General features: G+C 39.4%; 1 protein-coding gene across 3 annotated transcripts in view; it reads left to right on the forward strand.

Annotated features, from left to right (window-relative positions):
• LPP (LIM domain containing preferred translocation partner in lipoma) overlaps positions 1 to 14,508 on the forward strand; it is a 213,329-nt gene that overhangs the window by 134,343 nt on the left and 64,478 nt on the right. For all 3 annotated transcript variants that reach the window (XM_075268542.1, XM_075268543.1, XM_075268541.1), the window contains one exon: positions 4,932 to 5,585. In XM_075268542.1, coding sequence (XP_075124643.1) covers positions 4,932 to 5,585 — 654 coding nt within the window. The remainder of the gene's footprint in view (positions 1 to 4,931; positions 5,586 to 14,508) is intronic.

Below are 14,508 nucleotides of genomic sequence, written 5' to 3' on the forward strand. Positions count from 1 at the left end.
CTATCTATGTATCTATCACCGAGCCATCCTATCTATGTATCTATCACCGAGCCATCCTATCTATGTATCTATCACCGAGCCATCCTATCTATGTATCTATCACCGAGCCATCCTATCTATGTATCTATCACCGAGCCATCCTATCTATGTATCTATCACCGAGCCATCCTATCTATGTATCTATCACCGAGCCATCCTATCTATGTATCTATCTCCGAGCCATCCTATCTATGTATCTATCACCGAGCCATCCTATCTATGTATCTATCACCGAGCCATCCTATCTATGTATCTATCACCGAGCCATCCTATCTATGTATCTATCACCGAGCCATCCTATCTATGTATCTATCACCGAGCCATCCTATCTATGTATCTATCACCGAGCCATCCTATCTATGTATCTATCACCGAGCCATCCTATCTATGTATCTATCACCGAGCCATCCTATCTATGTATCTATCACCGAGCCATCCTATCTATGTATCTATCACCGAGCCATCCTATCTATGTATCTATCACCGAGCCATCCTATCTATGTATCTATCACCGAGCCATCCTATCTATGTATCTATCACCGAGCCATCCTATCTATGTATCTATCACCGAGCCATCCTATCTATGTATCTATCACCGAGCCATCCTATCTATGTATCTATCACCGAGCCATCCTATCTATGTATCTATCACCGAGCCATCCTATCTATGTATCTATCACCGAGCCATCCTATCTATGTATCTATCACCGAGCCATCCTATCTATGTATCTATCACCGAGCCATCCTATCTATGTATCTATCACCGAGCCATCCTATCTATGTATCTATCACCGAGCCATCCTATCTATGTATCTATCACCGAGCCATCCTATCTATGTATCTATCACCGAGCCATCCTATCTATGTATCTATCACCGAGCCATCCTATCTATGTATCTATCACCGAGCCATCCTATCTATGTATCTATCACCGAGCCATCCTATCTATGTATCTATCACCGAGCCATCCTATCTATGTATCTATCACCGAGCCATCCTATCTATGTATCTATCACCGAGCCATCCTATCTATGTATCTATCACCGAGCCATCCTATCTATGTATCTATCACCGAGCCATCCTATCTATGTATCTATCACCGAGCCATCCTATCTATGTATCTATCACCGAGCCATCCTATCTATGTATCTATCACCGAGCCATCCTATCTATGTATCTATCAGATTTCCAACTTTCAAACAATTGTGGCAAAAGATATGTATTATTCAACTGGGTTTTTTTCCTCCAAGATTATAATGTGACCATTAGTACTATTTTTTTTTTTTTTTTTTTTTTTTTTTTTTCTTCCTTGATGTTTGCTTGTGTATTAAGTTGTTAGCATTATATTATAGTGTGAAATACAATACATTATGTTGCCTCCATGATGGGGAGTCCAAGCACAGCACACTTTTTCTGCTGCTGGTTTGACCATACACATTGTGCAGAGTTGAATCCACGGGGGAAGTCTATGCCATGTCCTTGGGGATATTCTGGTAAATTTTGTAATCTAATATAGCATCTATTAGTTACCACGAGATCAAAGGAATCTTAGGATGTGATCACAGTTTTTTGCAGGCGGATTTTGACGCGGTATCCGCCTCAAAATCCTCCTGCAAAAATGTCTTCCATTCATTTCAGTGGGAGTTCCTTTGCTTTTTTTCCCCACTAGCAAATTTTTTTCAGCCAGCAGGGAAAAGCAGCAACATGCCCCATCTTCCCATGGATTCCATGGCTCAAGACTCACTCCTGATTAGGCCCATTCATCCGGGCCCAATCAAGAGCGGTATCCCATTGCAGTTAGCTGTGTGGAAAAGTCACACGGAGAAAAGATTTCCGCTATGTGAACTTACCCTTACTGTAGTGTGAGAGTTTAGAACTTTGTGCTCTATATAAAGAGAAACCCCTTTAAAATACCATCCTTTTATGACCACCTCCTTATCGGATTTTGTGCGACAGACTTCAAATTCCCTTATGTATTAACCCTTTAAGGATGCAGGGTAGTTTGTACGTTAATGCTTGGCAAAAAAATTTCACATTTTCATTCCCAACCTTCAATAACTTCTATTTTTCTGTCAAAATAGTTAAGTGAAGACTTGTTCTTTGCATGCCGAGTTGTACTTTTTAGCACCATTCTAGGCTACATATAATGTTTATCTTTTATTAGTCATGTTTTTTTTTTGTTTTTTTTTACCTTTGTAGCGAAGCTAAATTTCTGTATTCACGACTATCTTCTGTTACAAAACTGAGCAAACATGACAAAAGATGACTTCTATTATGTTGTTTACAGTAGTATCAATGAGAACGGACACAGAATCAGTCTGTGACCCTTCTCTGTGACCGTTTAATGTCAGTTACTGTTATCCTATAGCGGAAGACTGCAACGGACATTTACAATGGTAGTGTGAATATACTGTGTTTCTTGCAGAAGCTCTCTAGTGATCAGTTAGAAAACTGCATACTTAACTGTCTTCTCCTTTTTTACTGTCCTTGTTTATCAACATGCAAATAGCAGGGCTGTTTCACTGAAAATTCTGACATTTTCCTTGTGCTTCCTAGCATGAGAAGAATAAATTCCATTGCTGGAAAACTGTGACTTGGTACATTATGTTCCTGAAATTCTGGGTCACAAAAATGTTATTTTCTGTGCTGTCATGGAGATGGCATTGCTTAAATTTGGTGTTAGACATCAGTTTGTTGTCTGGTAAAACTAAAGTAATTTGATCTGTTGTGTTCACGCAATATTTTTCCTTTCTTCTCATTTTTCCATCTGAGTCTTAACTGATAGGGGTTGGATTGAGCAGCTTGTCTTAATAAATGGGAACAAAACACACACAAACTAGATGAAGATGATTTGTGAGGAAGTGGACTCGAGCAGAATTCAGCTTTGTAACTTGTGCCTCACATCAGGACATAGTAGTGCAGGGTACCATCACTTGTGCCTCACATCAAGACATAGTAGTGCAGGGTACCATCACTTGTGCCACACATCAGGGCATAGTAGTGCAGGGTACCACCACTTGTGCCACACATCAGGGCATAGTAGTGCAGGCTACTCCCACCTGTGCCTCACATCAGAACACAGCAGTGCAGGCTACCATGACTTATGCCTCACATCAGGACATAGTAGTGCAGATTATCCCACCTGTGCCACACACCAGGACATAGTAGTCCAGGCCACCAACACCTGTGCCTCACATCAGGACATAGTAGTCCAGGCTTTCAGAACTTGTGTAGTAATAGAAACTTGACTTCAAGTTTTTACCACTTGTGTCACACATCAACATACTGTAGTCCTGGTTTCAGTAAACTATCACATGTATAATACATCAGGGAATCAGAGTAGGCAAGAATCACACATCAGGAAATAGTGAGGATTTTACATGTGCCACCGCTGTGGATGACTGTCACTAACTGCCTTTCAAGAAAATTACAACTTGGTTACCAAATTTTCCAAATTTGCAGGAACAATCCCTTGACTTGGCAAGGATACATGTTGCACATGAATGGAGATCACTCTCCTTGCCTTATCATGTAATAATTACTCATGTTAATTAAATACCATGAACAAATTTATTAAAGGGATTCTATCATTAAAATCACATTTATTTTTTTTTCTCAATCACACGTAGGAATAGCCTTAAGAAAGGCTATTCTCCTACCTTTAGGTTTATTCTCTGCACCACCATTCGGTAGAAATCCCGGTTTTCGTCCGTATGCAAATGAGTTCTCTTGCAGCACTGGGGTGGTCCTCAGCACTCAAACAGCACTGTTGCGAGAGAAATCTCCAGTGCCGCCTTCATCATCTTCAGGAACAGCCTCTCTGCACGTCTTTTTCTGGAGCTGGGTTCAAACTTCTACGCATGCGCAGTCGGCTCTGCTGTCAGGCCTCAGGCAGAGCCGACTGCGCATGCCCGCCTGATGTGAGCTACTATTTTCTTGTGGCCACTTACACAGTAAGCTGGGGTAAGTGTCCACAAAAAAAATGGCCGCGCGCATGTGCAGTCGGCCCTGCCAGAGTCTCGATGGCAGAGCCAACTGCGCATGCATAGAAGTTTGAGCCCAGCTCTGGAAGACAACACATAAAGAGGCCGTTCCTGAAGAAGATGGAGGTGGCGCTGGAGATTTCTCTTGCAGCCCTGGGGACACCCCAAGTGCTGTTTGAGCGCTGAGGATTGCCCCCAGTGCTGCGAGAGAACGGATTTGCATACAGACGAAACGGTGGCGCGGAGAAGACATCTAAAGGTAGGAGAAGAATAACCTTAAGGATATTCCTGCGTGTCAGGGGGAAAAACTTTGATTTTAATGATAGAATCCCTTTAAAAAAAAAAAATTAAAAATTCTAGAAGGCTTTGAGTAATTTGGAATCCAAACTACCAAATTCCCTATATTACCAATTTGATAATATGAATATATCTTATTTGATGATGTGCACTATTTCGAATACTGAATCTCGGCCTTGAAACCTCACATGCAAAACTTAGTCAACATTTCAGGTTGTCTGTTATTTAAATAGTGTTTTATCCTTATAAATATATTTACTATAAATCAGAGCCATCTCTTGTATACTGAGACTAGCTTTATCACAGGAATACACAGACTATTTCAGTGGTAACCTACATGATGATTGCTGTAAACGCAGTGATCCCTTATGCTGCTTTTATTTTGTATTGTATTTGTAATGCCATACTATCGCCTTTATTTCTGAGACTCATATTGAAGTAGTTTTTACTGCATATACTTTATGGTATAGAGTGTTTTCATGTTTTGGTTTTTGTTTTGTTTTTTTAAATTCAGACTGTTTTAAGAAAATATTTTCAATAATCCATATATTTCTATTTAGGTTTTCCAGTTCAATTAAATTTAATTTTTTTTCCATTTTCTTTTCATTATAGGGCTCTGGGTCCACAACTGGAACACTGACTCACCCCTCTGCTGGAACGCCAGTAACTGGTCATAAGAGAATGATAATTCCAAACCAACCACCTCTGACAGCAACAAAGAAGTCCGCTGCCAAACCTCAACCACAGTCTACAACATTGCCTGCACCAGCTGGGTCACCAGCATCACAAAGGCCTCAGCCAGTTCCAGCATCTTATGCCACAGCCTCTACTCCAAGCCAACCTACGTTTAATGTACAAGTTAAATCTTCCCAACCTAGCCCTCATTTTGTTCCACCAGCCCCCCAACCAAGTCAGCCTTACAGTGTTACACCAAACCAATATTATGCTCCTCCAAAACAAGTACCATCGCGAGAGCCAGAATATATACCACCCCAACATAGACGCTATGCAGATCCTGGCTATGGGTATCCACAGGGTAATCAAGTGAAGTATCAAGATCCTTACTATCAAACATCGCAGGGCTATGGGGGAAGAAGTAATTCTGAGGCTCCATATGCACAACAAGGAGGATGGAAACCTGAACCTGCTTATACTCCTGGGCACGCAATGGGCCAGCAAGCTCCTAGTTCCTATCCACCTCCAAATAGTAAGAAGACCTACATAACTGATCCTCCTTATGTTCCACCACCACCACCTCAGCCCAAGGTAGGTAACTTGTTTATGAAAGCCTAAAATTTGGGCATTATCACGTACTGAACTTTCAACAAGATACAAAACCCTCTACAGCAAAACCTACATAAATTAGCTGTGTAACCCAAATAAGTATTATATATGATCACGTCATAACTTTACTAATACAGTATAAAACCACAATAAATCAAAATAGTCTAGTCTGGAATGCAAAACGGAGAAGTTGCTGTCCATTTCAGTCCACATTCAAGCAACGACCAAATCAGACGTCCAAACTGTTAAACATACATATTTCACGAATCTAAGGGTTAATAGTAAAGTGCAAGTGCAAACACAGTACAAGAAATCAATTTATATAGGCGTGTAAACAATTCATTTTCCTACAATATGTTCCAAGACTGTATTACCAATAGGGTAAAAAAACCTCAACGTGAGCAAAGATATCATGAGGATCCTAATAACCCAAAGTGAATGAACTGATCATGAAACAAGCAATGGGATATCGGGGTCCTTTTTCACTTCATATTTTTCTTTATTAAATTCTTTTCATACTATATGCAAATGTAAATCCAAATCTATATGTGTCATTCTCTTGTAGGTCCCAGCTACAAATCTAGTTTTTTAATCCATTTGAATATCGTATTACTTGGGTAGTTTACTATTCCCTAGTAGTTGTTTGAGCTTGTTCCGTTCAGTCTGTAAGAGGCAGAACATTACATGTAGAGTAAGACTTTTACAGCTAAAAGTGGTGGTTTGTTTCTGCAACGGTTATGGGGCCTGTGCCTCCTCCGGTTCCTTTTTTTAAATATATAGCTTCCAGGTAGCGCCACACATTATGTACCAACACTGATCAGCGTCTGGCGTCACAAAGTTTTTATGGGGAAGAATCTTCTTCTGTGGACTTTCTGCTCCTATTGTAGCTATACGGAAAATGCCAGCATTTCCATAGGTTGAATTGATATGCTGCGATTTTTCAAAAACTATTCCGCTGGGATTAACCAGAATCCTATGCATTTTGCAGGTAATGTAAAACATTCAGTTTTCGCAATGTTGGGCACCAACCTAGAGGGGTTTTCCAAAATTAAGATATTGATGACCTATACTTAGGTTTAAGTCATCAATATCAAATTTGTGGGAGTCTGACACCCCACAACTCTACCAATCATCTAATATCAACAACCACTGGAACTGCACACTGTATGGAGCCGGAAACAGACTGCTCCAGACCCTGTGTAGCGTTTTACCAGGCTACTGTGATTCAAGAATAGGTTATCCGTATCTTCATCCTAGAGAACATTATGGAATTTAAAAAAAAAAAAAAAAGTATAAATCGTAAATAAATAGCTAAATATATATATATATATATATATATATATATATATATATATATATATATATACACCTATCCTATTCTAATACGGTAGTATTCTTCACAACAGGAACATGGAGTATGTGCTACTGTTTAGGTGTAATGCTACAGTAAGGGCTAACACAAAATGATAGTATCTTGGGTTAAAAATAGTCAAGCATTTAAGGGATCTCTGTTGAAGAATCACGGCTGAGAGAAATAACTGTGCAGTCTTGGAGAGTTATCTGTTAAACAGAACTAAGCTTCCACATTGATGCACATGATCTTATTGCTCTTCCCGATCCTTGGGACAGACCTTGATGAAATCAGCAGAGAATGCTAGAAAGAATTGGAAGCCAAGTAATTGTGCAAAGCTGCCTGTGAATGTACAGTAATGCTAGGAAAGAACATCTTGATTAGGTTAAATGTTGGATAATCTACAGAAAAGACCATTACCGGGAAATGCAACAGATTGTGCAGCAGATTTACTTATTAACACATATAAGCAGATGTCTTTTTGCCAGCAATTTCTTATAAGTCAGGAGCCTGGATTTGAACTTGCATATGAACCGCGCAGCCTGTGCTATAGACAATATACAATAACATTGAAGACGTGCTGGCATATTAAGATGATGAATAATTTACTGTATTATGCTTAATGGACATTAATTTTGTAACATTAATTGGAAAAGGGAGTACACTGGATTTTCATATACAACTCGTTATTGGATTGCACAAGTACGTTTCCAGCCTCTGCTGGGGGATTCCCTTGACACTGTGCCTAAGTCTGTATTGTAAATACTCAGTGATGGTAAATTAGATAATATCCCTATTCTGGGCTGACCCTGAAGTGTTGATGTTATGCTGGCACTACATATTGTATTTACACCTTTAGAAATATAGAAATATTACAGAAAAGGATGGTCACCACCCAGAAAAGTGCCAGATGCAATGTTGCCCTTCTTCCCCTTTGTTCTAAACTTCATTTAGCCGCCATTGTGATTCTGTGGTGGTATATTACTACCTAAGCTGCGCTGACATGGTCATTTCTTATTGGAAGTGTCCATGCAGTTCATACCCTATTCACACTGGGTAGGTAGAACCACGCAGTTGTCAGTTTACTAAGAGGTTAGTATGCTAAAAGGCTAATTCACATATTATGTGGGAAGAAATGACTGAAGGAATAGCTGAAGAGCAAACATCTCTTGAAAATAGAAAAGTGGCCAAAGAGATGTGGCAAGAGGAAGAAAGGTAATAATGGATTTGCCAATTTTTATAGTGGAGACCTCCTGTAAAACGTTTTCAGATATTTTATTTATCTTATAATGGTCATTAAAGTTTAAAGGGAGTCTGTCAGCAGGACAATTTGTATCGTGCTGATGACGGCACCTTGTACAGCTGCTTCTGCACTTTCCAAAGATTTATTCTTTTAGATTGCAGCTCCCTTTTCATAGAAATGAGCAATTTTATTCTTATGCAAATTAGCTGAAAAGGTCTTTAGGGAAGTTCACTCTGCTCTAGATAACCTCCCCTCACATCTCACACTTTGTCTGCAGTTAGGGGCATTTACCTAGAGCAGGAGAAGAAACGCCCCTAAAGGCATTTGAAGCCGCTTTACAAGGTACTGTCACTAGTTTGATAGAAATTTTCCTGCTGACAGACTCCCTAAAGCATAACATCAGAGTTAGAGTGTATGAGACTCTAGGCTTTTGTTACAAACAAACATCAGGAAGTCAAGTATTCATTCAAGCAGACCTGTCTTAGTATGTGCTGTATGTAGGGGCAACATATTAGAGCTATGGTCTGTACTCTTAGTAGCCAAAGGGCACAAAATGTGATGCTAGACCTAATGAGGAGATCTCTCCCTCTGCCTGTCGCAGCAGCCTGCCAATGACCACTGTAAGGAAAGTAGGGACAGCACTTCCTTCCTAAATTATTTCTGCCCTCTTGTTAGCCATTTATTGTGCTGTTTTTGGCTAGTAGGAGTACAGACCTGAAAGTGTAATGTATGATGTTATATATCTGTGTCTGTTGAAGACTCCATCGCAGATCCCATTGAAAATTGGCGAGAAAAAAGTCCTGCATTTTAGTCTGAGGTCCACAAGTATCTGCGGGTAATCGTTGTTTTAGCAGACAGGCCCAGTGCATGTGTGCACCTAGCCTAAGCTGTCATATCTGCTTGGAACCTCTTACAAACCATAATTGGCTTAGCAGTGTATAATATCTACCAGCCTATACAGCTTATTAAAATTTCCAATTAAAAATTGCCTACCCCTTTACCTTAGCTAAAATTTGGTTCATGACTCTTAATTTTATCATGAAACCAATTTAGTACTACATTGTGACTTGGTAGCAAAAACCCTTGACTGGTAAGTCACAACACAACCACTGGGTAACCATAAATTGTCGGGGTAGTCAGTCACAAGATCTCTATCTATATATAACTTATGACTGACTATTACAAAGTCATGTTGAGTTGAAAATCTGGTAATCTTTTGAAATACATACAGGAATAATAGTGTCGTACCGTGTTGGCCAGAAAAAAATCATGTAATATTTGATACTTTTCTGATTACCCAATAAAGGTATCATACCTACAAAACTTTTATAACACAAAGTATCAAATATTGCTGCTGTCTCTTGCCTTCCAGTGTACACAACAGAAACTGAAGAGTAGAGATGAGCGAGTACTGTTCGGATCAGCCGATCCAAACAGCAAGCACGCATTGAAATGAATGGATGCACCTGGTACTTCCGCTTTGACGCCGGCCGCTTAACCCCCCCGCGTGCCGGCTACGTCCATTCATTTCAATGCGTGCGTGCTGTTCGGATCGGCTGATCCGAACAGTACTCGCTCATCTCTAAGAGTAATCTTTCCAAAACACAAAGTTTGTGAGTGAGCATTGGTCAAATCCAGCCAATGACAACACACTTAATTTTTTTCCAAACTTTTCTGGTAAAGCTTATAAGTTTTATATAAAGGCCACCCCTTTAGGCTTTATTTACAGGGTGAATATTATTTTCAAAAGTGAGCTCCTTCAAAAGTGCATTAGAATTTTTTGGCATAACAACTTAATAATCGATGCAAGACGAGACACACAGGAGGAGATTTGTCTAAGAACACAATAGTATAGATATTTGTACATTTTCCAAAAGACTGTAGGTTACAAAATACACACATCAGGTTTCTCGTTGAGACTGGAATTGATTTATGTTGTGGTCTCGACAGATCCTGTTCCAGATCTTATTTGTGTATCTACATGCAGATACTAATACAGTGGAAGAATCATTTCATACACTATTCAGCATTATATCTACATGTGTGACTTTTTAGTCTCAGCAAGCTCCCAAGTGTCAGCCTGCTCTCTGCTTGCCTCTAGTATTTTTAAATAGAGTATTGGTAGTTAGAAAGGATCCTTTAGTACACCTATGCTGGGGCTCAACTCCACCCCTACTCAAACTGTGGTCTTCCAAGGTGTAGCCCAGACACTGATCCTTGTGAGTCATTGACAGCCACCTGCTGATTGTAAAGGAAGTGCACACAGACACTCACTCCTCACTGAAGTTCCCTGTCACTAAGGTAGACATTGAGGTTACAAAAAATATAGTGGGAGGAATACTTCAGTGGAGTATGGCTGCCAAATTGACAGATGAAACCGCAACCAGAGGCCGAGTTTGCAAGATTACATACTTCGGCTTTCTCAGGGGATGCACTTCGACCCTAGAACTCACACTCCTACTCCCAAGTTCAGCTATGGTGTGCCAGTTTGAGAACCCAAATTTCGCTCCAAGCATTACACCTGTTAAAAATTTAAAAAAAAAACCCCACTAACATTGATCACACAATACCCAGCATAATTTAAAGTGACATGAGCACAAGACACAATAGACAATCTTCCTCAACTACTGTACAGAATGTGATACAAAACAATGCATCAGTAAACCACCTGGGCACCAGTCTGCTTCTACTGAACCTTGTTAGCGCTGCGTACCCGCCATGCCTGCATACATAGACGGGACAGGGACTTTACTCTTCCTAAGCAGATAACCATAAGTTACTGTGAGTAAGAAGGATTAAATGGATACCCGTCCTCTTTGTTTTTAGAGTGTGTTATTTGCCTATTGTGAATCATGCAGAATCAAATACTGTATTGTGATTCAACTGTTATTGTCATAGCATTCTTGTAAATGGAGTGTTTCTCATATAGGAGCGGATGTCAGATTTTAGATTATTGCGAAAGTGATTCGATTTAGCTGTGTCAGAAGTTTCACTATAGTCTAAAACATTGTAAATACGTGATTCAGGTAATCTTCCTGAAGAGGAAATGAATGACATATACAGTAAATGTAACCATTTGACTTTTCAAACGTACAAAAGACATAATTTAGAGAAAAAAAAAACACACAAGGGGGTGAGTGACAGGACCATTCACAAATGTTCTATACTAATCTATTGACGTTTTTCTGACGATCTACGGCTGGGTCTACATCTGCATTGGAGTCTCCATAGGAGAGAAAAGTCCTGCAAGTAGGACTTGCCTCTCCATTGGTTTCAGTTTAAAACCAGACAGAAACCCAGCGAACCCCATTATAGTCTAGGGGATCTGTGGATATTTATTCAGCTTATTTGTATAGCGCTACTATAATTTTGCAACACATTACAGACATTATCAGTCACTTTCCCATATAGGGCTCATAATCTGCATTCAGTAGGTCTTTGGAGTATGGGAGCATCCGGAGGAAACGCACGCAAACATGCGAAGTACATGTATACTCCTTATAGATGTTGTCCTTGGCAGGTTTCGAACCCAGGGTAAGCAGGGGTAGCTGCTTTTTAAGCGGACAGGGTCTCTGCCTTTCAGGTCCACAAGGGGAGCTGAAAGGCAGAGACCCGAACACTGGTATGAACTTGGCATATAACAGACACCTTGCTGCTCTGCCTTTAGAAGCAGGTTTCTACTTCCAATATGAATACCAACAGGGGATGTTCTTAAGAATAACATATAGCTAGCAATGTTTAGAGAAAATAACAAATACATTTTCTTCTATATAACTGTAATTATGACTAGAATTAAACACTTGATATGCTCCCTTTTAAACAGGTGGTCTTGCAAAATGAAATATTACCATTGTGTCTGAAGTGTACAATGATTGGACTTGGAAAATTCGTAAACCTTTGCACAATAAAATGTATTACTATTAGTCTTGATCCTGGCAGCTCCATGACTGGCTTGGTCTTTCACAGGACAGCCTTTCACAGCAGTGTAGTAACCTCTTCTGTATGTGAAGATGGCTAGCTAAGTTAAGTCTAAACCATCCCCTTCCCTCCGTATGCATTGGTTGTGATGGAGAAAATGGCTTCCTTGGCTATCCCCTTCACACACAGCACTAAAACGGACCTGGTTCTCCTGGGATCAAGTCTGTCAGCGGGAGATCAGTGGACCCCAGAATAAGTATATCAGCAAGTCCAATCATTTTACTTCTTATACACAGTGAAAATTGTTTTCTTTCTCCTGGCAATCCTTCAGAATAGGTATCTTCTAAATGTCAGCTCGTGATAAAACAAGAGGATAAATTACTATGTATGAAACAAAATACAGTGCAAATATTTTATGTCAGCTCCATATTGATACATAAAAAGTATAATTTTGTAAAACCATCGAATAATCTGACTCCCTAACGGTACAGTAGACTGTTAAAGTATGTAAATATGACCCAAAGCATACAAGGTCTGCTCATCGGATGAGCTGTATGTGCGGAGTTGTGATTGACAGTGTTCTCTAACAGGCAAAGTCTCCTTAAGTATATGCATTACTTCCCGCATAATGTAGTCAGTAGCCGAAGGTCAGACCAGTGAGCTGCTGAATAGCCAGACTGCAAGATTCAGACATCAGGTTGAACGAGTAGAGGATAATGGCCAGTAGGATGTTCGAGCCTTCTTCATCCTTGTGTCTCACTATGACTGTGGAGAGTGCAGTTTTTTCTTGTTTTTTTTTCAGCAATTTTACAGACATTTTGTAGAAGTTGACTGGTATACTTTATTTGAAATGCTAATATAAACCATTTTTTCTTGGTCCATTCTTTGGAAAAAAAATGATTTCAGAATACAGACGTTTACCTTTACCTTCACTCAAATTTTGTCAGAGACTTCAATTTCCCATGATACCAGTCTAAAACCATATTAGACATTCTAGCAAAACCTTTGATAGGTCAAAATTCCCTGTATAATCACTGCGTGGCCTTAAATAGGAGAGGGATGTTGTGGCAGAGTATTGCAAAAGGATGTTGCTTTAAAAGCTGATCATCCCAAGCCACTAATCTCTGGATTTATTGAGCCAAGAGTAAAGGTAAGGAAGGACAAATCTGTAATGGGGCATTCATACTACCATGAGTAGTGTCATTTAAAAATCCCATTGATTTCATTGGGGTTTAATCTATTGTCAGATAATGTCCATTTTTACCAAATCCGTTACGGACATTAAAAAGCAGGGTGTGAACAACTCTATAGAATCGCTCCTTTTTTTTTTTTTTAACTGAAGGTACTCTGCTGAAGAGTACTTCTGCTTTTCATATGGGAGGTATACATGCCATATATACATCACTCTTAACATAAATATTGCTTTTTTTTTATCGTTCTGACATCTAGGAAAGATACTGCCCAATTTGATTGTATATACCAGTTTTTAATGGAATTGCTCTACAGTGCTTTTGCTGCTGGCTTCTTTTCATCCGCACAGAACTGCTATTTTATGGTTTGTATTAATTTATGTAAAAGTTTCCATTATATTGCCAGTCTTCCATCTATCCTCTGAGCAGCACATTATGCCAATAATAAGCATGTATTCCATCCTTTGGGATGTGAAACATATAATCCAATGCATGGCGTAAAATAGGCGTATGTAAGAAAAGAGCTTGCTAGATAGACTGCCACTGAAATCTGTCTGACCTGTTTTTGTATAAACAACAACATATTCCAAAGTCAATTATCTCCAAAGTACAATGTGTTCTGCGGCCAGAAAAAGCCTGTCAGAAGAGGATGGTGAAAGGGACATCAACGCAGGAGTGAACATTAGTTTATTGTATTCAGTATAATTTCAGACAAGAGGTCTCTTTTGTGTATGTGTCCGGAAATGAGAAAAGATTGGGCAGTGTCTTGATGCTGTTTGCTAAATGGTAAATTGCAGATGTAAAACACTGATTTCAAGTGCATTGGCAGAAAAAAAGAGACTATAAAGCAGTAGTTTGGTTGTCAGAAACAATAGAGTACAAAATTATTTTTAGTTAGAGGGACAATCGTAATGGTTCTTTTCTGGACCCCTTGAAACTGTTTTATGCCTTGTAGCTTGTTTATTTTTGGTAAATTCTTTTTTTTTTTTTTCTTCCCCCACCTATTATTTTCAATGCCGCATTTAAGTTTTTTTTATTCCATAAACTTTTAATGAAGTACATTGACAATTTTCATGCCTAACACGAGAGATGCGACAGAGAGGCTTTGCTGGTAAATCATTCTATTTTTGCTTTGTTTCCTATATTTCCAGGTTTATCAGGTTTGGCTCAAAAAAACCCCCAAAAACTGCATACAGTAGGGCA

The sequence above is a fragment of the Leptodactylus fuscus genome, chromosome 3 (genome assembly GCF_031893055.1).
Source record: "Leptodactylus fuscus isolate aLepFus1 chromosome 3, aLepFus1.hap2, whole genome shotgun sequence".
Classification (NCBI taxonomy): domain Eukaryota; kingdom Metazoa; phylum Chordata; class Amphibia; order Anura; family Leptodactylidae; genus Leptodactylus; species Leptodactylus fuscus.